A 24,540-nucleotide genomic window follows, 5' to 3' on the forward strand; every position below is an offset into this window, starting at 1 on the left:
TCAGCAGCAGCAACAGCCAGGAAAGCTTCATGGCTAGGGATTGCAGCCCCACCAAGCTCAATTTGTTACAGTCCTACGTAGTGAAAGGGTGGTGGATAACAAGGTGGAGCTTCCTAAGAAAACTTGCGTGGAGGAGATTGAGAAGGAGTTTCCCTCACCAAGAGTAGAAGAGAAGAAAGAAGAGCCCGAGGTGAAGCTTCACAAGGCCGCCAAGCCCTATAGACCGCCGATTCCTTACCCGAGTCAGTTGATAAATGAGAAGTAAGACCAACAATTCACCGATTTCTACAACATGTTGGCAAAGTTGAATGTCAACTTGCCTCTGTTGGACGTGATTAGAAACGTCCAAGCCTACGTAAAGTTCTTTAAGGAGTTGACCTCCAAGAAGAGAAAGTTCGTGGACAACGAGAAGATTCTTGTGTCCGAGGTTGCAAACTCCATCATGCAACAACCTTTGTCACCCAAACAACGTGATCCATGTAGTTTTGTCACCAATATTGCTTTGAGGAATGGTAAGGAAGCATCGGGGATGCTTGATTTGGGGGTCGAGATAAACTTGATGTCGTATTCTATTTTTAAACAACTAGAGTTAGGCAATTTGAAACCCACTCGAATGTGCTTGCAATTGGCAGATAGATCGGTGAGGTATCCTCGTGGGGTGGTTGAGGATATTCTTGTTAGAGTGGATGGATTGATTGTGCTTATGGACTTTGTTGTGCTAGAGATAGGAGAAGTGCATGAGAATGACAAAGAACATACTTTATTACTAGGAAGACCATTAATGACCACTACTAACATGTTGATTGATGTTAAAAATAGAACAATCAAAATGACCGTGTTAGGAGAGCCCGTGTCCTTTTCCGTGCATCATAGTCGTGTTATGCCATCATCTACTTTTACTAATGAATGTTCTTACATAGATGCTATTGATGGCTTCGCCGAGATGGTTTTTGTGCAAGAGCAAAAGATGGTTGAGGTTTTTGCAGAATCGGCGGACATGGAGGAGTTTGCTCGGGAAGCCGAGGAAAGAGAGAGAGAACGAAAGGACAAACTCCCCATTGATGAGCCCGTGGTGCCTGAAGATGCCACGAAGAGTAAGAAGCCGAAATTGGAGCACAAGAAGCTCCCCAAAAACCTCAAGTATGTGTACTTGGAAGATAGCAATGAGAAGCCCGTGATCATTTCCTCCGAGCTCACTCCTGGGCCAGAAATGACGTTGATGAAGGTGTTGAAGAGAAATTCTTAAGCTATTGGCGGAGGGGATCATTTACCACATTGCCAATAGTGAGTGGGTGAGCCGCCTACTCAGCCACTGACGTTTCTACCGCGACCAACGCCCACTTCGACCACCGCCGCCTCCACTGCCACCGCTGCTTTCAGCAGTCCATCTTCTTTGTTCCGGCTATATCTCGCCGCACTCACCGCCGTCTCATTGTTACTACTTTCGATACTGAAGAGGACACCGCTCCGCGCCCCACTGCTTCTCCCAGAGCTCCTTCCACATGGAAGGATAAGAGGGCATTCTATGGTGCGCCCTTTGTTATTTTTGAGGACCGAGAAGGTTCCCGTTACATGAAGCTATCTACAAATGAGGTATCACAGCCCCGGTACCTTTCTTGGCAACTTCTCCGTACCTTAAAAATTTTCAAGACTATTGAGGGTTACTTTACAAATTTGGGTCTTTTGAAGTACGCCACCATGTCCCACCTTGGCCTCGAGCCCTTGATACTCGAGTTCCTGTGCACCATGGTTTTCACTGCTGACATGAAGGAGCTCCATTGCCGACTTTGAGGGTTACCAGTTGTGGTCACTTATCGGGTGATGAAGGATTATTTTGGGGTTCACCATAAAAAGCTCTCGCCCAAACCATCGGACTTTGACACTGCCGCTGCATGGCATGAGCTGACAGACTATGAATCCTGGACTGCGCAAAGCATTCCTAGTGGCCTTATTTTGGAGCCGAAACTTGCATTTGATGCTTCTTCGACTTTTGGGCCATTTGATCCTATTTTTATCATTCTTTTTGTTTGTTTGAGTCGTTTAGGAGAGAAAACATGTATTCAGGAAGAGAAAGCTCGGAAAAGGGCATATGCATGAAATATGATCAGAATGGGCATTACCAAAATAAAACTATCCAAGCTGCCAGATTGGAACTCCCAGGGAGAGAACTCGGCGAAGTACCCCTCAAAACCATTCGAGGCGCGGGAACCTCCGAAGTGTACCACCTGGTGTGGGGCCAACCGAAGGAAGCAGTTGGCAAGGCCATAACAGCAGTCGCAGTCAGCACTGATGAGCTATATATGGAAAGATGCATGGACGAGATTACCAGGAAGAGAGCTCGGCGAAGTACCCCTCAGAATCATTCGAGACGCGGGAACCTCCAAAGTGTACCACCTAGTATGAGGCCAACCGAAAGAAAGCAGTTGGTGACTCAACCTAAAACACCTCTAGATTGACTTGCAATAGAACAAGGACACTCTAGCAATGGTAAGTTGACCTAAAGTCATCTCTCAAGGAAGATCTTACAGGGCTTCTAATTGTATCACACGAAAGCAGTAAAGAAAGCAGTAAAGGTTGTCGTTTGAAAGCAGTAAAATTAAACTAACACTTGTAAATGAAAACTGAACTTAAAACTAAACTTCTTAAATAACTAGGCAGTAAAGAACAAAACATAAGTACGCATGCGGAAATAAACTACTAAACCCTAGGCAGAATTGAAAGCATAAAGTAAAGATTACTAGAAATTAAATGCTACTATGCTAAGAATTTAAATAACTTTAATTAAAGGCTTCTAATCTAAATTGGCAAAAACTAAATTGCATAATTGAAAGCAAAGCATAATTTAAGTAGAAACAAATAAATCAACGTAATTAATAAATACCGAAATCGTGAGAAGCAAATTTGTCACTTGATTACAACTCGAAACGAAGCACTAACTAGAACGTAAATTGAAAGAATGATGAAAGCTAAGTAAGAACAGAATTCGAAACTAAGAACTATGAAAGCAAGAAAAACACTAAGTATTTGATGCCTGAGGTCAAAGCTAGTCTTGGTCCAAAGGTTGAAGATTGAAGATTTACTAAGTACCGGAGGCAGAAGAGTTAGTCTGATCATGAACGTTCTACCCTTCTTATAGGCTACCTTTCATCAACCCTAGCGACAATCAAAGAGGCCTTGCAAAACTGGGCCTAAAAGACAAACATCAAGGCAGCGTGCGCGTGCAGGACAGTGCAAGGGATAAAGTGCTCGGCAAATCTCGGCAGCCTTGGCGAATGATTGCCAGCTCTGGAACACTGCTGGCGTAGGTAGCTCTGGAAATTGAGCTCTGCACGAACGAATGCCAGCTCTTTCGGCCTTGCTAATTCTGGCGAGTGAAAGTCAGCTCTGTCGAGTTTGGTCAGCTCTGTCGAAGTAAGCAGCTCTGGAGATAGTCAGCTCTGGATCTGGTTAGCTCTGCACATGGTCAGCTCTGCAGAAGGTCAGCTCTACATAAGGTCAGCTCTGCAGAAGTGACAGCGCTGCGGTCCTGGTCAGCGCTGCGGTCTTGGTCAGCGCTGCGATCTTGGTCAGCGCTGCGGCCGTGTCAGCGCTGCGCACCACTTTGAGCCCAAATACGTAATTTTTGATCCAAAAACTCCAACTTATCATTCTTCCTCCTATTTTATAAAAAGCTCCTACAAAGCATCAACAAACTCATAAACGCACCAAATTCTAGAATATTTAACACAAATTTAGCACAATCAGACCCCCAAATTAAGAACAATTAGGCATCAATCAGTTGGTACGATCATGCCCGTCAGCAGCAGTCAGCAACTGAAGCTATATATGGAAAGACGTGTGGAAGAGATTGGCCGGAAGATTTTGGCGAATTCTAGCAATGGAAGGATCTAGAATAATGTGAAATCAACCCCAAATCAGCTGTAGATCTATTATCAATCGTATCAATCAAGGATCAACTGCCAGATATGGTCTTTTGGCTAGGGTTTGACTGCTACCGAACTGCTATTTAAAGTCCAGCATGTGTGGCTGGCAGAGGGCAGTTTTACAACTCTTGGAACTCTTGACACAACTTAGAAGCACTTAAAAAATAGTTTTAGTGTTCTTCTAGACTTAGACTTTTATTAGTTCACCAAGAAAACAATTTACTTTAAGTTCTTTTACATTTTTCGCATCAAACAATTTAGTTTCTTTCGTCTTTCAATTTCGTTGTGACGAACAAAGACAAGGTTGTTGCCTTAGGCATTTTTATATCAAGAATTTCATATTTCGTTTCATTCATGTGTTTATTCTATTTCGTATTTATGTTTTTCATTATGTGTGAGTAATTCTCTTGGTGAGATTTGAGGAAAGGAAATGATTATTGTCAATATGTAATTGTTCGAGAGGCATTTGTGCTTTCGGTTGAGTCTAGTAGTTCTGGATGGATCTGTACCGAATCGTGGATAGTAGGGGCCTAGCGGGTGATCTCTGTTCGGTAAAAGGCTGTCCACGTCAAGCAAAGGCCAGGCATATTTGGGCGTGACAACCAATATGCCCACGACCGAGTAGCTAAGCAGCATCAACAAAAGGTGTTGTAGATCCGGAAGGCGAGGAAAGGATTGATGGGATACACTGTCCTCCCTCGATCTTGGGCTTCTCTAGCGACTACCCATCAACTGTGAAGAGACATAAAGCCATGGTTATTGATCGAGGGAAGCATTACGCATCCGTAGGCGTATCAAATGATTGGTTGGACGCAGTTCCGAAAATGAATAGCCCATGATGCTTCTGACGGTGCGAAACCGTGGACCTAAGGAGAGAAGGTTGTTCAGGGTCATACTTAGTGGATAACGTGTATGACTACTACCTACGGAGAAGTGATACATAGCCTTGTGACCGAGGAAAAATCGTGATCTTTGGACCAAGTGACTACAAGGGGCTCAACCATCCCAAGTGTGAAGTGTAATCTCTTGAAACGCCCCAATGTCTTTGGGCCACGCCTTGAGATTATACGGAGCATGGACTGATCTTCAGTATGCCTATGACTGAAACCAATATTGACAATAGTTAGGACATAACTCAAATCTTACCCCGTTTTATATTTGATCTCCGTTTAAGTTTACTTGTACAGATAAATAGGTTGAGACCGTGACAACTCAATTTGTGCACCTGAAGAGTAAAGTAGTTCTTCACTCCTCGTGGGATCGACCCTAGCTTGCCGCTAAGACTAACTAGTCCAGTTGTGGGCATAGGAGCGTGTACTATCCGTCTGTGGCATACACAAGTATTTTGCTCGCGCGCCGCACGATAGGCGCGCGTGTTAGCATTGTCCACAAGTTCTTGGCATTCTGTATTTTTAGCAAGGAGCAGGCTAACAAAATCAACTCAACTGAGGTATATATGCTATGGTGCGCCAAGCACAAGCAGAAGATCAATGCCACTGCTTATATTTAGCTACAGATGGAGCTTATGGTGATACGGGATGACTTTATACCTTCCTTGAGCTCTGTGGTCACTGCCTTGGCCCTTCACTTCAAGGTTTTTACTTTTGAAGCTGTACCACATAATCAGCGTCCTATCTGCCCACGACCTATCGATCGGACCGAGCTCAAGGTTTTTGTCGCTAGCGACAACACTATTATTCCTCACCGTCAGCGGGCTGTTGTGCGCTTCTTTCTCGCGAAGCGCAATCTGGGTGCTCCGTCTTCTTTCCGTGCTCCTGCATTTTGTGATGAGGATGACGATGATGCGGAGCAGACTCATGCGGGGCCGTCTAGGCCGCCTCCTGCTTATAGCTATGCCCCACAGTCCAGCAATGCCAACCCTTTTGAGCATTTCCAGGCTCACTTTGATGCTTCTTTTGGCGAGTTTCGACAGGATGTCTATCAGCGCTTCGACCACATGCAGGACACTATGACTGGGCTCTATGGCTGGATGGATGATTTCTATGGTCATCTAGACACATTTGAGGGCCACGTTTTCCCGATGCAGTCACAGATGGGTCTCATGTATGGCCAGGTTAACTCTTTGTCCGGGGACATGACACATCTGCGAGCCAGGTGTCCGCTTATGATGCTCACATGGCTTCTTACAATCAGCATCTGGCTGATAATGATGACAGTCTGTAGGCACTCCAAGCACAGTGGGATGCCTTCACCCTGTAGCACTATGACCAGTTCCACCCCTAGGGCCCACCTCCGGGCCCCAGTGAGCTACTTTTTTCCCTTCTTTGTAAATATTTTTAGCTTTTGTATTTCCTTTCTTTCTTATTTCCTCTTTGTGCTTTTTTGGGTTCGGGATTTCTGTGTGCTCACTATGTAGGTTTCATGTCGCCGCGCCCTTTCCTCGCACCGTGCCTTGTTTGGCTGCACTTTCAGGGATGCTCTCTATCTCTCTTCCTTTTTGCCCTGAGGACAGTGCATATTTTTCTGTGTGTGGGGGGGGGGTGTATTTTGTTGGGGTGGTTTGTGTGGTATGCATGTATGCTATGTCATCTGTGGCTTGTTTTACATGTTTGGTCGGTATGGGGCATATGGTCCCCTTGTCTTGATCATTTACTTGTCTTTGAGTGCACCTTACATGTAGATGGCTGTTTACTAGTGATTCTGGAATTATGAATGGTTTTGGATGTTGTCCTGGTATTTTCTGGGTAGATATATTCTTGTGTTGTGTGAAGAAGGGTTTAATGTTTTAGATGCAACACCCTGATGAGTGATTCTTGACGTGATTTATCCGGTAGATGCTAGGGAGAGTGTTTTCATTCCAATGCCTAATATCTTATCTCTGTATTGAAGTTTTGGTTGGTTATTGAGTTCTTTACAGCTCTGGGCCTCTGCTCCTTTGATGGTTTCATTATGAGCATGAGAAACCACGCGAGAATATTTTGGATCACCTCCAAAAATGTTAATCTCGTGAAATATGGCCTATCTGTTAAGAACAAAAATGACATGACCCTAAGAAAAAAAGAGAGAGAAAGATGATGGAATTTGGAATTAATTTGCTTAATTACCATCTTCAAGAATGAAATGGGATTTGATTGTCAAGGCAATTGCATTAGGAAACTCACTCCTAGCGGAGAACTGGGTCTAATCGGATTGAGTTGTATCACCTTGTTGTTGCATCCTAAAGCCTTAGTCTTGAACATTACATGAGAATGTGGATGTCTAGAGAGACATGGATTGGATTGAGAATTGTTTGGTGAGTAGGATCACTTCTGAACTTTCATTTGATGTTGTGGGTGTTGCTTGAGGACAAGCAATGGATTAAGTGTGGGGGGGTTGTTTACCTTATTTTTGAGCTTGATTTGTGGGTTATTTGGTGTACATTCGAGCATGCTCTGTGCATATTAGCATTATTTTATACTTGCTCGATGTCCTTTTGGTTCTTTTGTGTTGTTCTGCAGGATGCCAAGGTTTGTGGGATGATTTGAAGAGTTTGCGGATGTTTTGTGAAAGATTGGACAACGGTCGCCGCCGCCTCGGCACCACTCGCCGCCTGCCGACCTCGGAACACGATCCATCATCTTGGTCACATCCGTCCATCGGAACAATACATAACTAATTAGTAATGCATGCTCACTCTCATCATTAAAGAAAATAAAGAACAACAGTAAACTCTTACCTCGATAAGCCGGAGGAGATGGAGGTGCTGGGGTTCTTGTTTCAAACTCACTCTCAAACTTACTTTCAAACTAGCCTAAGAATTCAAGTTAGACTAGACTCAATCCAAGAATAGATGAAATCAAGGGTTTCGACTCGATCAAGAAATAGACTCAGAGTAGACAACCTGCTCTGATACCACTCTATCGCAGCCCGACGTCTAGCCAATGATAGCGTGGACCGGGTATCGATACGACTAAATAAAAGAATGGAGTAAAGAATGAAGAACTAGATCTAACAACAAGCGGAAGATCACAACAACACATGCAAAGGTGAACAACATTAACATTATTTCAAAGACACAAATATTACCGGCTTCATAAGTTCAAAAGTATTTGGATTCTCGATAGAGTTTACAAAGCAGATATAGTTAAATATTTACAAAGGTTTATAATTTACCGAGTCTCGCAGCAAAACATGACCATACTATATGTATGAAGACAATATAGCCGAGAGTGTATTTCCTGATTGAGTTCAAAATATAAACATCCAACCTCAAAAGCTACAGCATGAAAATAGAAATACGTTAAAAGAAACAACGACATCCAAATCAAGTCCCCACCAGCACCAGACCGATCTCCCTCCTCCTCGCTTATCCAGTACATTTAGAAATACATGCAGGGCTGAGTATAGAGTACCTAGTGGACATATGCCGAAAAATAAAATAAAAGCCTACTCTTAGAGCTATAAATTGAACTTGTCACATTAAGCAACACACAAGGGTTTTAGTTAGAAAAGAACATGTGCATGCAATTTCGCAAATCATAACATCATAATAAAGTAACTGCGCAGTTTAAACATTCATCATGTATGTACCACATCCACTACTCATCATCAAAGGTACCGAGAAGTAGGCCTCCCTCTCAAGTACCGTGACCGGCCGACCCGATAGACGGTTCACAGTCACCTCTGTGCACAAAATCCCACTTGTGGCAGAACCGAATTCGTCTTATCTCATTAGTAGAGGGTAACATACAAGCTCATTATCCTAAAAATTGGCAAGTCAATTAGTTGAAACTTAAAGTTAACTCAAGTCATAATCATAAGTATCATATCATTTAAGAAAGCTCGTATAATAGGTATATCAAAATAATGTCCACCTGGCAAACTTAGCTTACTCTCATAGTACTTGGGTGATCTTACTTCAGTCCTCTGCTCGTATCTTCAGATGTCACAACATTAGAGTGGTTCATAAGATAAGATAAATGAAACTAGTTAGGAACTCCCTTACTATGTATATCATTCCTATCTCAATGCTATCTCATCACTCATCTTTTATATACTCCAACTATCTCAATCTCCTAAGTATATACATATATCCTAAGAAATCACAAATCCTACTCTCGACTTATCACTCAAGTAGGGCTAGACTAATAACAATAAAGCACATAGACATACATAGACACATAAGACACATAGAATCACATATATAAGTTATCACATTCAAACACCATTATGCACTGTCCTAAACCAAAAATTTAATCCATTTCACCTCGGACCTCTCCTGGGTTTGAGACTCATATCATTGGAAATTTCTTTGAGTCTATTTTTATTTAAAAAAAAAAAGTAGGTTGAAAAGCTCCAAGTGGTTTAAGACATATGGCTGTTCTCCTATAGTCTACCATATCCGGCAGTTTTGTGCAACCGAAAGTTTTAATTTTTGAAAAATAGTAAACATTGCCGAAATGGCTTGAAATTTGGTAGACAGCTAGCTAACACAATAAATTCTTTACCATAAAAATTTGGAAGGTAAAACTTCACGGGAAGCTACTGAAAAGGGTGATTCAAGTGTCTGCCCTTTGAAATTTTGGGTAGAAAGTCGCAGTTGAAGTTTTATATTTTAAAGAAATAGTTAACGAAGTCCAAATGACTTAAACTTTTACCAGAATATTCAAGACTCTCGTATATACTAACCATAAAAGTTTCAAGACTTTTGGGTAACAACACCCTTACGAAAACAGTAGGTCAGTAACCTTTAAAAAGGTTCTCAAAATTTCACATTAAGCTCTTATAATACCCAAGAACAAGATCAATCGACTCAAGAAAATCAAACTCGACTTCCCCTTTCTCATCATCACTCTCGGTCCTCAACCAAAAGTTTTAAGGAATGTTCCGTTTCATCTCTTATCACATATACATGCTCAAATAATCCTCAAATAGCCATATATGATCACATCTATCTCATAACTTAACACATTAGGGAAGACTCCTCTTGTACATGCAAACTAAACTCGGGGAAAATCCATATATCAACGAAAATTCTCAATTCAAGTATGACATAATCTTATATAATATCCAATTAGCACATAAATATCCTCAAACCAAACATTGACCTCATAGAATAAGAATACCCAAGCCTATGTAAACTAAACTCAAGTAAATTCTCATATAGGCAACAATTAATCAATTTAATCATTAATAAACATTATTAGCATGCTCAATACCATTTATCCTAAGCCAATTCAAACAATTAACACATAGGTGTGAAAGCCCTAATTTTTTTTAAACTAAACTTTTTGAAAATTCACAACTGTGTATGAATCATTAATCCAATCTTAGATCTATCAAATTAGGTTATTTAATCACATATATAAACCATCAATTAGAAATTTAAAGCATAGAGACACATATACCTAATTTTCATTAAACTAACTCCCATCAAAATTTTACCATCAACTTCAATCATCCATCTACTCCATCAATTATCATATTAGTCATCTCATAAGCTCATACTCATCATCAATTCATCATTTAATCCATAGACTCAAGAATTCCCAATTTTTAGGCAAACTAACCTAAGTGAAAATTCACATCTCATGACAAAGCCTCTCAATACACATAAAAATCATCTCAAAACACCTCAATAAACATAAATCTCATGCCAATTTAAGAAAAGAATTAAGAAATTTTTTTGAAGGGGAGAACCCTATAATTTTCGAAAATTGTATAGAAAATAGAGGGGGTGTTTTCTTGTTTCAATCATGCATATATATACACACATAACACCATAGGGTCTAGATCTATGAAATTAAAACACTTACTCAAAGGCTTTGAGTGAAATGAAAATTTCTTCTCTCTAACTTCAAGCTCAATCTCTACCAATCTTCTTGAATTCAAGTATATAGAGTGTTTAAGGCTTGATTTTAATGGGGAATAATAACATAGAAAAGATTTATGAAGCTTTCAAGGTTTCAACAATGGAGTTTCATGGAGAAATTAGAGAGATAGATGAGAGGGGGGGAGGGGGAGGGGGGGCGTGTGGTGGGGTGAGAGAGTGAGACATTACTACAAAATTGAGTATATATGACACTGCATACATGACGCTTTTTATGAAAAAGCGTCATGTATGAGCGCCATTTTCATATATATGACGTTTTTAAAAAAAACCGTCATGTATGTTGTGTCATGTATTGAATACATGACGGTCTGACGACACTTTTAGGATAAGCGTCATGTATGAGCGTCGTTTATTCATAGTATACATGACATTTACTATAAACCGTCATATATGTGCGTTAATTTATATGCTATATATGACACTCATTCAAACTGTCATGTATATTAGTAAACAAATTGTCATTAATATTAGTATTCTTGACATTTGGTATGAATCGTCAAGTATGTTTAAACAAGTGTCATATATGTGAGTTTATAGAAAAAAAAAATTGAATTTTTATTAAAAAAAATGCCAATTTTAGATTGTCATTTTTTTAAATGCCAATTTTTTAGATAAAAACTAAATAAAATACAATTCTTTTTGAAAAAGACGCCAACTTTTTTATTTAAAGGCTGAAAATATTTTTTTAATGCAATTTGAAACAACCTAAAAAAATAATCAATTTAAAAATTGCCAATATCTTTATTAAAAAGTTTAGATTGTCATTTTTTTAAGGGATAATTGCGTGAAAATACACAAACTTTGCCAAAAATCCATATTTGACGCGAAGTTAGGATTTTACATTTTAATACACCAACTTTCGTTATTGTCCAAATTTGACACGACTTAATTCTTAAAAATTCAAAAATAACCCCTTTTTGTAAATAATTATACAAAGACCCACTTATGTTATTATTTGGGACATTTAAACCAAAACAAGATATTTCCTTATGATGTTTTTTAAAATTTTTTAAGAATTAAGTCGTGTCAAATTTGGACAACAACGAAAGTTGGTGTATTAAAATGTAAAATCCTAACTTCGCGTCAAATATGAATTTTTGGCAAAGTTTGTGTATTTAGGTGCAATTTTCCTTTTTCTTAAATGCCAATGTTGTGGATAACAACTAAATAAAGTACATTTTTTTTTGGAAAAAGACGTCAGCTTTTTTATTTAAAAGCTGAAAAATATTTTTTTTTTTAATGCATGAAACAACTTTAAAAAATACCCAAAAAATAGCCAATTTGCAAGAGGCAGGAATCGAACTCTTGCCCATTTATTTTGAAGGCTATAACTTAACCAATTGCACCACTACATATTTTCAAAATAAAATATACTCTTTTAAATATATACTTACTATAATAAACAAATTTAAACAAATATAAAGTATTCATATCAATATCAGGCGCGACATTCACCCATCTGCACGAACTTCATTCGAAACCCTGTTCCGCGCCATCTCAGAAAAAAGCACGGGCAGGCGCCCTATTTCTCTCACTGTTATATTCAATTTTCAATTCGTTCGGAACCCTCGCCCGACCATCCCAGTTGAAGCAATTCCCCGCTGCCTCATCTGCGTAAAAATCAGTCGCCACCGCAGCCTCGTGGACTCCGGCGTCGACGTCGTCTTCAGCATCGCCGGCACGCCCTTTTCGAAAGGATTCATCTTCTTTGCTGCCTCAAGCAACACCTTTAATTAACTGCAACTCAATCATAGGTAATATCATAGAATCTGAATTAAATAGAACATGATTATTAAGAGCAGTAGAATAATTTTGATTGTATATTCTTCATCTACTTTTAATAAATGTGTTGAGTCGCAAATAATTTTTGTGATTTTGAGTGATTTTTGGTGATTGTATATGTTTAATTAATGTGTTGAGGTTGAATTTGGGAGATAGAATGCTAGGATTCGTTGGTTTGGCTTGGATTCATTTTAGGTCAATGTTGTTTAATTGAATTTGGGAGATACAATGCTAGGATTCGTTGGTTTAATTAATGTGTTGATTTGGTTATACATTGTCCACAGCTTTCTCAGATCACACCTAAACTGCTGTATCGAATTATTTTAAAGTTTGCTTAGGAAAAATTCTGTTGAAATTAGAAATCATTACCACCATTGACACCAAATAATTAAGAAGCAATGATACTAAGCTTTAGCCTTTTCATCTTCTTCCTTCCATTCTATAGTTATGGCCACTGACCAAATGCTTCTTCATTTTATAGGGAAAGTAATAAAAGTCCAGATTATTTGATTTGAATTTCTTGCTGATTTGCACTTAGGGGGGTAATGCTTAGTTTTTTTCTTTATCATTATCTATCTGTAAAAGTCATATTGTAATTCCAATTTATTTATTGCAAAAGGAAATTTCTTGTAGAAACTAAGTGATGAGCAAAAGGAAAGAAGACAGAAGAATATATACCGGCATCGACTGTCTCGTAAAGGATATGCCGCCCTGGCTAAAGAAATGGTAAACTGTTGACATATTTATGCAAGTTATTTCAGTGCCTTAAGATATAGATTAATTATGTCGATGTGTTGCTTTTATATCTATGTGGACAAGCTGTTGGGGCTTATGCAGTACGATTGCCTTGCAAATGTTTAATTATAATTTCTGTTGGTTTGAATTTTGACTATCCAGATCTGGAATTAAGGGATTAAGTTGTTGTATCTTGTCTTAATATATAAACTGTTTATCTGCCACATAATAGGTAATAAGTTGAGATTCTGTTTATCTACCACAAGGCTGCTGCTGTCTAATCTTCTTGTTCTTGTTACATCATGTCCTCTCTTAACTACTTATTTTTCTTGTGTTCATGTTCATACCATTTGTTTCTTACTGCTACTTTATTGTAATATAGAAACTCATATTTCTTTATATCAGAATCATAATTTCTTGCACAAGAGAAGAAAAGAGTGTGAAAGATGTAATCTTGGATTTCCATTAGCTGTAGTTTGTGTATTTCTATGTTCCTGCATCAATGATATCTTACATTACTTTCTGGAAAATGCTAATTATGTTATGAAATATTGACATCATCTTTAGTTGCTGTGAAAATGAAATATGTGATTCACCAATCCCGTCCTTGGCTAGTAATTTTGAGGGGTAATTCTGCATTCATGTGTATGCATACAAATGGCTTGAAGAAGAACCCCATTTCTTTGGATGCTAATATTATGTGAAGCTGAGATTCTGTTTATCTACCACAAGGCCTGGCCCGACTAATTTTCTGCCATTTCTCACATTTGTATTTGTAGAAGGATGAGTTACTTGGTGATGAGAACATTGATAGAGCTATAATGTGGAAGAAAGCTAGATTGAAAAAAGATGGGAGCGTAGAGAATGAAGACTTGAAGAAAGTTGTTGAAAAAATTGTATGTTATTAGTGAATGTGACATTTGAATAAGCTATAAGATTTTATTTATATAATTTTGAGATTTCAATATGACAGGATGAACGTCTACGTGAAAAGGAGCAAGGAGATTCGACTAAGGTAGATGATGGTAAGGAGGATCTTCTAACTTCTATATTGAAGAAGTCAGAACACTCGGGGCGTGTGCAAGCTGTTGGGGATAATGTATATCCCACTGCATTCTTCAATTTGCCGAAGGAGAAAAGGCAGAAGCTTGATGAGAAGGTGGATAAACAAGAACTGATAGAAGCAAGGCATGAGTGGAAAAACATGATGGGTGAGTTGTTGAGCAGAATAGGGAACCTTGAATCTACATTGAAAGCACGAGACAAGCTATCTGTGGAAAAAGGTAGTTGTTCTGTGAAGTATCCACATGATCCAATTGAATACGAGAAGGATGATGATGGTGATGATGATGATGTGGTCTGTATTGACAGTGAAGACATTTTTGAGGTATTATCTCTGATTTCGAATACCCTCAACTACCATTTTTCTTACTAACGCTTTCGAGTAAATTCAACTTGTAGGGGAAATATGTAGCATTGAAGAAAAAAGGCACCAGAGCGACTCTCGCTTATGGAACTGTAATTGTAGCTGGACCAATGCTTCATGGTGCCCCGATGCCTAAAAATGCAAGGCGTGTGTCCGTGGATGAAGTTGTAGCTGACAATGAAAATGAACTTTTACCATATCCTGTGTCTGAGGAAATTCTCACTGTAGGGAGTGGCATTGGGAACACATGTAGCATGGCCGAAAGAATTGATGGTCGAAAAAGATGAGGTAAATATAATGTTCTATCTATATTTTCTCCTTATTGTTGAAACTTTTAATACATCAGCTGACACGTCGCTTACAATAACATAGACATCTCCGAAGAAAAAGAATGAGAAAAAGGAACCAATGGTAAAGTGTTACTCATCGTTGCCAATTACAATGAAAGCTTTATGTTGCATACTTGAGCCTAGATTTAAGGATAAGGAAGGACTACGTATCCGCTTGGATGTGGAGCTGTTTGACCATGATCTCGATATTTGGATTACGAAGAAGGATTTTATTCCATTCTGTGAGTTGGAACCTATAACAGGAAATTGCATTATTGTCTATATGTGGTAAGACAATTATTGAACTCTTAAGATTTGTAGTTTTTTATGTGAAACTGAATTTGGTTTTTCTAATCGTCATCTATATTGGTAGGCACTTGTATAAAAAGCTGAAAGACAATAAGATGATGGATAGATGTGTATTCGTGAACCCATTTCGCGTATCACATGGAGGTAAGGATTCTCGTGATGATAAGGCACGCAAGCTAGCAGACAGATTAATTGCATCGACCTCAATGCAAATTGTATTAGTGCCTTGCAACATAAGGTAAGTTGGTAGCGTCAGGAATAAAGTAATAAAGATTGATATATGCTATTGATATTTTATCAGTTTTTGTTAATTAATTTGAAGTTTATTTTTGTTATCTTAAACAATGTGGGTTTTATGTGATGCGGATTATGAAAGAGATTGTGAAAGCATGTGAAGATGTTGATTCCATTAGCGTGGCATCGCTAGTAACAATTAATTTAATATTAATCTACCATTTATTGTGATGTGGGTTCTATGTGATACATTTGGTTTGTTGGCAGTTTAAAAAACGCGAATATTCTGAAAGTGAGATCAACGAGGTTCGCGAGGATTGGGCAGGTTCTGTCATTAATGAGGTAAGTCTAATTTAATCCATAAAATTTTAATTAATACGACAATGGCTTTTGTTCTTATAAAAAATGTATTTGCTTTGTAGATATGACATGTGATATGGAGAACTTCAAGGATGAGTTGATATGGTTTCTTGATTGCCTTTTGGACATATTATAATTTTGTTGGTGTTGGATGTAATTTTGGAACATACTATATTAGATAATTAGTGAATTGAAGGATATATTATTGTTTTTTGAATGTTGGAGATGTTGTAATGGATTGTGTTTGAGGATTTTGGACAGTTTATAATTATGATTGAAATTGGCATTTTCGATGTGTAAATTTATTATTATATACTCCCTCCGTCCACGAAATGAGTACCCAATTGTGGACGGCACGGGTTTTAAGAAATGTATGGAGTGTAGTGCAAATAGTTTAAGGGTCCCACTTTTTGAGTGTATTAATTAAAGAGATGTGTGGGGTACACTTGCCAAAAAGGGAAATGGGTACTCATTTCGTGGACGGACGAAAAAGGAAATATGGGTACTCATTTCGTGGACGGAGGGAGTATTATTTATTGATATTTATGAAGGAATATTAAACTGAATTAATACTCGATTTGCCCCGAAGATCGTTTCTTGGAATATTATTAATTTATCATACAACGATTAATCCCTAACATGCTCCTATGAATTTAACAGCTGCACATTGGAGTTAGAAAATACCTGAAGAATTCGTCAATCCGTCGCTGAACAGGTCAGCCAACTTCAACGCTTTGTTTGACCCCTCAAACGACCTCCAATCGTATTTTGTGCAGAAATACGACTTCTTCGTCTTCGAAAGAGCTTTCCGTGGCCGTCTGTTTCACCTCAATCGGACTTCTACCGGAGACTGCCAGAACTTGATTTCCTGCGAAAATCTGACTCCAGCTCAGATCTTCTGAACTGTATCCAGCTCAGCTTTCACCGTTGGATGGACAACGTTATATGAAAGTCCCAAGAGAGAATGCTCCACTCGATTTCCTGCGCCCCACACAGCTCTCAAAACCCTAATTTTATCAGTGTGTTTTCCTGAGAGCTGACAGCTGTATTTATAATAAAATAAATACGTGTAGGCACAGAATTAGTGTAGGAGGCGTTTTTCTCTTCTTCTAGAGCTAGGAGACTTTGGGCCAGTCCAGGGACCAGATACAAGGAATAAAGATGGGCCTCAAATAAATTAATTTATCTATGGTCAGCCCAGACCATAATTAATTTATAAATATCAATTCATTCCACTAGAGAACCGATATTAACTTACCCCTTTATTGCCGGTGATGAGTCGGGGCTTGTATTTAGACTTATTAAATCTCCGTATTTAAAATATCCGACATCCATTAATTAATTAGAGCTCTGACAGCTTAAATTAATTAATCTCTTTATAATCCTTAAGCAGTACCACTCGAACCTTATTATTGCGCCTGAACTTAATCAACCTGCAGGGTTTAACGCAATAAACCTTATTGAGCTCCTTAAGGGGATGTCATTATCCTATACGGATACGGTTACTAATACAGATAATCAAATATCATATATTAACCGCTATCACCCAAGATACAGAGTACTCAAGTTACTATATAACTCTCACCCATAGTAAATCAAAGTGATATACGAATTAACATATATATTTGAAAACTTATTAGTATTAAGATTCTATTAAGTCACAGAGATCTTGATTCTTCACTTAAGTCAGACAGAAGAATACATCTCACTGTGGTCCTATCAATACGTTATGACGTACCAGTGTAGACAAGTAGTCAAGACAAACTACTTCGATCTATACTGCAGCCTAAACCAATAACTTGTCCTAGAGTTATTTCGGCTGTGATCATTTTGTATCTCTTAAGGTTATTCCAATTATATGGTCTTCTGTGATCTACAACACACCATATAATCTACTTATATAGAGATAGAGAACATACATATGCAATCATGAACACAATCAGAAAGGAGATTAGATAGTGAACTTAGGAAACATTGTATACAAGCATAAAACGTTCTTGCTTTCAGTATACAAATCCAACAATCTCCCACTTATACTAAAGCAAACTTTTAGTATACAATGCGTCTATTTACCAATCACCTAACACTTCTCCCACTTATACTTAAAATTTCCTAAGTGGGTGGCATCAATCGCATTCCCATCTCTCAATGACCATTTGCGATAAGCCTTTTGTGAAAAGATTAGTAGGTTTCTCCAATATGTGAGAATTTATTCTATGAGCACAAAAACCTCGATTTACGAATAATCGTATAACTTGGTACTGCTCCATGTGTTTGACCCCTTGTGGTTCTTGGATTCCTTAGAGTTTGCAACTGCACTTGAGGTATCACGAAGGTGATGCTCTCACGCAAACTAGGAATCACCCTTAGATCCTGGAGGTAGTGGTCAAACCAAAAGGTTTTACCTCCCAAGGAAAACACATAGCTCGAGGTAATTATTCTTTGTTCCGGTCAGCCTGGAAATCCGAAATCGTATAATCCAAAAGGGAACTAAACTGTCTAACTGGTAAACTATCCTTATTCTCTAGTCATGGACTTGAGAATATAATTTACCACAGTTCAGTGTCCTTAACTAGGACTATACTGATATCTTACAACCATGCTAACTGCATAGCAAATATAAGATCTCGTACATAGTAATCCATACATGAAGCTATCTACTGCGGAAACATAGAATACTGCCTTCATTTCCTCAACCTCAACAGGCATCTTAAGACATAGTCTTTAGATAAAAGAACGCCATATCTAAAAGGTAGCAATCCTTTCTTGGCGGCATTCATACTAAAACAAGCATTCACAGTATCAATGTAAGACACTCGAGATAAGCCCAACATCCTTTTCTAGTGATCCCTTATAACCTTGATCACAGAGACGTATACTGTACCTCCTTAGTCTTTCATCTGAGACTGTTCGGATAACCATTACTTTATGTCTTGACAATATCTCCATATTGTCGCCAATTAGGAGGATATTATCTACATAAAATGCAAGATAAACCACATCACCGATGACACGAGAGCGATTGACACGAGATGCTTCTCTCCCTCCCTCACGTAACCTTCAGGTTGTTGCACATGGATGTCCTTACCTTTTTCAAGGTAATACAAATGACATCCATTTGCCAGACCTCGATGGTTTAAGTGAGCTGCTATGAGTAAAATGATCCGAATGTTCTGAGCATGGCACTGGCGAAAATATCATCATAACCTATACCCTTACACTGGGCATAACCTTTCGCCACCAGTCTAGCTTCAAAAGCTACGACCTTGCTCATTCGGGCCTGTCATTATCTTGTATACTCACTTACAACCTAAGGCTTTACTGCCTCCTGGTAGCAAGATTTTCTAGTATACACCCATATTCTTAATGGATTGCTCCATTGAGGCATGCCAGGAATCTACATTCTCGTCTTCCACTAATTCCAAGTAGATATCTGGGTCGATTCTCTTATATTCACTACCAGGGACTGAATCCAAAGATCTTCCCAAGAACATAAATCGATCGGGTTGTCCCACAACCCTCCCACTACAATGGATCTGTGGTGGCACATGTGTGTCAACAGTGCGTGCAGTGTCTTGTGGTACAAAACTCTTGCACACTTTGGCTTGGGTGATGGAATCGCCTGTCTAATGTCTTCAATTTCTTGAAGCACACTATCTGACTTGGATTAGTGATTATTCCCATAGTCCACTTCTAAGAATCGTGTGTCATTGCTAATAACCACCTTCTGATTCTTTAGGACTAATTGCAAAGATACATAACTCATCATCGAACATATCTTTCCAAGAGTGACCTATTTCTTCTCTCCACCACACCATCTTATATAGGGATTACACGGTGTAGTAAACTGTGTTGGAATCCCAAACACTGACAATGAATCAGAAAAGATCATTCCTAACACATTATTGGCCCTTTATCCCCTTTGCCATGAATGACCTGGTCTCCATCTTTTCCTCTATACAGGATTCGGAGGTTCCAAATAGTACAACCTGGATTGAATCCAATGTACTTATTTAGACACGAGCCTTTGGATCCTGTTAAGATAGATGTGACCTAATCTAGGGTATCAATATATGTGTAAGATCCTCATGAGAGATTAGCCTTAACTTTTCTCTTTCTTTTTTTCGATGATGTAAATGCAATATAAAAGTATTTTGTAGACAAGTTATAGTATGGAGAGAGATGTTCAAAAATACCAGAATAGACTACTTTGTCATTTCTTATGATAGAAATACTACTATCAAAAATGACATGTGATCCATCTATTCAAAAATTTTGAAACATGATAAGGAACTCTAAAAAACTAAACTATGTCTTTAGAACTTAAAGACAAGTCTCCAATTGCAACAACTGTGACTCTAGTCACGTTGCCTACGAAGACAATCATCTCATCACTTCTCAGCTTCCTTGTCAGCCTAAAAGCCATGCAAGGTGCAACAATTATTATCAGTTTCTCTCGTTGTCCACTACTCACAACTGAGTAGAAAACGAGCTGACATGTCTCAGTTACTATAGCAAGTGAAGTACCTTAACCCTTTGCCTTGAGTATTGAAATAAAGAAATCTCCAATACTCAATCTTATCACACCACTACTCCCACTATTTCCCTTGTCTTTCTTGTCCCTTGGACCCTTCTTCTTCCCGTCATTCGACGAAGAAGATGGCTCTCCTTTGGCAATAACAAGTGCTTGCACATCTCTTTCCCACAACTTCCTTAGCCGTAACTAGAGCATTCAACAACTCAAAAAGAGTATTATCTTTCTTGCTCATAACAGCGTTGAGGCGGAAGTTCTTAATTAAAAACTTGGGAAGAAAGTTCAGGATAATATCGACTTTTGCCTCACCGTCGATACTCCCAATGAGCAAGTCAAGTCCGTCAAAAAATTTGCATGACATGCTCGTGCACTGAGCTGTGCTCACTCATAAAAATAACAAGATTACTCTCATCAAATTTAAATGAGCAGCTCAGTCCGACTCTCCGAACACTTTCTTGAGATTCAGCATGATGCTAATAGCATCGTCCATGCCCTGATGTTGGAACTACAAGGTTTGTGACATTATACTCATAATATAGCATATAGCCACATTATTCGTCTTATGCCACCTTTTGTGTAATTCATTTTTCTCATCAGTTGACTCATCGTTCGGACCATAAGAACGTGGTGTAGTAGGCAACACAAAAATTGTGTTTAGTTTGTGATAAAGATAAAAAAATCCAAAAACTGCGTTTCCATTTTATATATATGGACCGGTTAAAAGACTTTGTGCAAGAATAAATAAACAATAAGAGACATAGACATATCTGAAAGTAACGAACATAAAGCACATAATTCGTAACAATAATATTGTAACCTTTTGATAAAACAATATTAATGAAACCTCCAACGGCTCAAAGAATTCCATATGTAAGCCACGTGGGGTGGACAGTTACACACGAACTCCTCAACCAGACTATTCACCTAGTCATTTAATTTCCATGTCAACTTAACCTTTTGACAAAAGAAATTAATAGTTGGCACCTTGACTAGACCATATCATTATCAAGAAGGGACTCCGTGGGGGAGTTGTACATTGTACTTGATATGATATCTAAGCAATGACCACATTTTAACCTTGAAAATTAAATTCTCGAAATTGACATACTCACTCGGACCATGCCGCTTTCAATTTAATTTTCTTGGTTATCTTATTTAAAGTACTTGTGAAAATTACACAAGTAAGCCACGTGGGGTGGACCGTTACTGCATAACTCCCACTACTTTAATGGTTTAAATATTTTTTATAGAAACCTCTTCTGACAAACTTATGAGAAACAAATACGAAGTAAGCCACGTGGGGTGGACCGTTACTCATATTGCTAAACACTTTGTCTAGAGACCGCATGTGGAGGTCTATATAATTTTAAGAATAAAAATTATTTCAAAATAACCACAATCTAACTTTGAAATTAAATTTTCGAATTTGACATACTCACTCGGACCATGCCGCATTCAATTTAATTTCTTAGTTATCTTATTTAATTCCATCCTCTAAAGTACTCGTGAAAATTATACAAGTAAGCCACGTGGGGTGGACCGTTACTGCATAACTCCCACTACTTTAATGGATTTAAATATTTTTATAGAAACCTCATCTGACAAACTTATGAAAAAACAAACATGAAGTAATCCACGTGGGGTGGACGTTTACTCACATCGCCAATCACTTTGTCTAGAGACTGCTTGTGGAATTCTAAATAATTTTTAATCATCCATAAAATTATTAAGCTTAGTCTTTTTTCTTTCAAAAGGTTTGATCATGCTCAACACATAATCCTAAACATGCTCATCTAGAACGCAACATGTAAAACATGCTCGCAGAATTCTAAAACATGCTTAAGAAAACGATAAACCTAGCATGCTTGTCTAAGCGCAGTTAATAAACACATATTAACAAGCAAAGACAAAGACAACAGGTAAAGAGCATAAAGGATTAACACCACGACATGCAAATAACAAAATAAAAGAATTAAATTCTTCGTGACCCATCCGTGGAATCCCAATTTCTAATCTATTACATTTAAAATAGAAAAGAAAATCTCAAAAACGTAAAACTTGGCCCGAACATCTTCATCACGCCCGTCTTTGATTTTAGGGTTTGGGCCCCCTAGGGTTTGAGATGCGCCACCTAGGGCTTGGGAACCCTAGGCGCCGCCGCCTCCTTGCCTGCACAGCAGCCGGGTCAGCGCGGCAGGAACAGCCACGGCGCGGTGGCAGCAGCCCCGGCCCGAGCAGCAGCAGCCTGGCACGGCGGCAGCAGCCTCGGCTCGGCAGCCTCGGCAGTCCTCGCGCACAGACAGCAGGTCGGCAGCAGCGGCCGCACAGCGCCTGCCGGGAGCGCAGCGCACGACGCGCACGCACGCAGCCCTCGGCGCGCGCAGCCCCTGCACACCGCCTCGTACCACTTCGCCCCGCCTCACCCAGCTTCACCCCGCCTCGACAGCAGCACACGGCACGTACCGGGGCAACAACAGCGTCGGCCAAGCATCGCCCAACCGGGTGCGCAGCGCACAGCGCGCAAGCGCGCGCGCGACCCTCGGCGTGCACAGCCCCCGCCTTGCCCCGGTCTGTACCGCCTCACACACGGCACCTGGTAAGTTTCAACAGCCCTAGGCGCGCGCGCAGCAGCGCACGGACACGCGCGAAAACGCCGCCCGGCGCGCCTGCGGCGCACGCCGCCTCTCGGCGCAAACTTACCTCCGTGGATCTTAACTCCAATCCGTCCTCCGTTATTCCGGTCTTATCATCGTCGTCTTCGTCTCGTTTTCCACAAAATTACAGATTACAACCGAAAAACAAAACAATTGAAATTCTAATCTAACCACGGATTTTCTCGTGGTGAAAAACGATTACAACGTCAAAACGACGTATCCCACGAATCAACAGACCACGAAGAACAACAGCAGATAAAAACAACGCACATTATTAATCGTACATAAATTAATAATAGAGCCAAGAAATTAATCCTGGGCTCTGATACCAATTGAAGGAATATTAAACTGAATTAATACTCGATTTGCCCCGAAGATCGTTTCTTGGAATATTATTAATTTATCATACAACGATTAATCCCTAACATGCTCCTATGAATTTAACAGCTGCACATTGGAGTTAGAAAATACCTGAAGAATTCCTATGAATTCGTCAATCTGTCGCTGAACAGGTTAGCCAACTTCAACGCTCTGGTTGACCCCTCAAACGACCTCCAATCGTATTTTGTGCAGAAATACGACTTCTTCGTCTTCGAAAGAGCTTTCCGTGTCCATCTGTTTCACCTCAATCGAACTTCTGTAGAGAAATTTATGGCTGTTCTTCAGAGACTGCCAGAACTTGATTTCCTGCGAAAATCTGACTCCAGCTCAGATCTTCTGAACTGTATCCCGCTCAGCTTTCACCGTTGGATGGACAACGTTCTATGAAAGTCCTAAGAGAGAATGCTCCACTCGATTTCCTGCGCCCCACACAGCTGTGTTTTCCTGAGAGCTGACAGCTGTATTTATAATAAAATAAATACGTGTAGGCACAAAATTAGTGTAGGAGGCGTTTTTCTCTTCTTCTAGAGCTAGGAGACTTTGGGCCAGTCCAAGGACCAGATACAAGGAATAAAGATGGGCCTCAAATAAATTAATTTATCTATGATCAGCCCAAACCATAATTAATTTATAAATATCAATTCATTCCACTAGAGAACCGATATTGACTTACCCCTTTATTGCCGGTGATGAGTCGGGGCTTGTATTTAGACTTATTAAATCTCCGTATTTAAAATATCCGACATCCACTAATTAATTAGAGCTCTGACAGCTTAAATTAATTAATCTCTTTATAATCCTTAAGCAGTACCACTCAAACCTTATTATTGCGCCTGAACTTAATCAACCTGCAGGGTTTAACGCAATAAACCTTATTGAGCTCCTTAAGGGGATGTCATTATCCTATACGGATACGGTTACTAATACAGATAATCAAATATCATATATTAACCGCTATCACCCAAGATACAGAGTACTCAAGTTACTATATAACTCTCACCCATAGTAAATCAAAGTGATATACGAATTAACATATATATT

At 39.2% G+C, this 24,540-nt stretch overlaps 2 protein-coding genes across 6 annotated transcripts; both read left to right on the forward strand.

Moving 5' to 3' along the window:
• The first annotated feature begins 292 nt into the window (after positions 1-292).
• On the forward strand, positions 293-1,246 carry LOC131023056 (uncharacterized). Its single transcript, XM_057952598.1, has one exon. It carries the CDS (start codon positions 293-295, stop codon positions 1,244-1,246), a length of 954 nt encoding a protein of 317 aa, XP_057808581.1.
• Positions 1,247-12,201: 10,955 nt separating this feature from the next.
• Positions 12,202-23,910, forward strand: LOC131019817 (uncharacterized). Of its 5 annotated transcripts, none has more exons than XM_057948425.1 (10): positions 12,202-12,509; positions 13,171-13,263; positions 14,052-14,168; positions 14,246-14,659; positions 14,734-14,986; positions 15,071-15,315; positions 15,401-15,574; positions 15,713-15,762; positions 15,838-15,912; positions 15,993-16,216. In XM_057948425.1, exons 2-5 carry the CDS (start codon positions 13,261-13,263, stop codon positions 14,983-14,985), a joined length of 786 nt encoding a protein of 261 aa, XP_057804408.1. In that variant the 5' UTR covers positions 12,202-12,509; positions 13,171-13,260; the 3' UTR covers position 14,986; positions 15,071-15,315; positions 15,401-15,574; positions 15,713-15,762; positions 15,838-15,912; positions 15,993-16,216. The 5 variants fall into 5 exon arrangements, with proteins under 5 accessions (XP_057804408.1, XP_057804406.1, XP_057804407.1 ...); XM_057948423.1 differs by adding an exon at positions 13,019-13,079 and having other exon boundaries at positions 12,210-12,509; positions 15,401-15,762; XM_057948424.1 differs by having other exon boundaries at positions 12,210-12,509; positions 15,659-15,762.
• The last annotated feature ends 630 nt before the right edge of the window (positions 23,911-24,540 follow it).

The sequence above is a fragment of the Salvia miltiorrhiza genome, chromosome 4, assembly GCF_028751815.1.
Source record: "Salvia miltiorrhiza cultivar Shanhuang (shh) chromosome 4, IMPLAD_Smil_shh, whole genome shotgun sequence".
NCBI classification, from domain to species: domain Eukaryota; kingdom Viridiplantae; phylum Streptophyta; class Magnoliopsida; order Lamiales; family Lamiaceae; genus Salvia; species Salvia miltiorrhiza.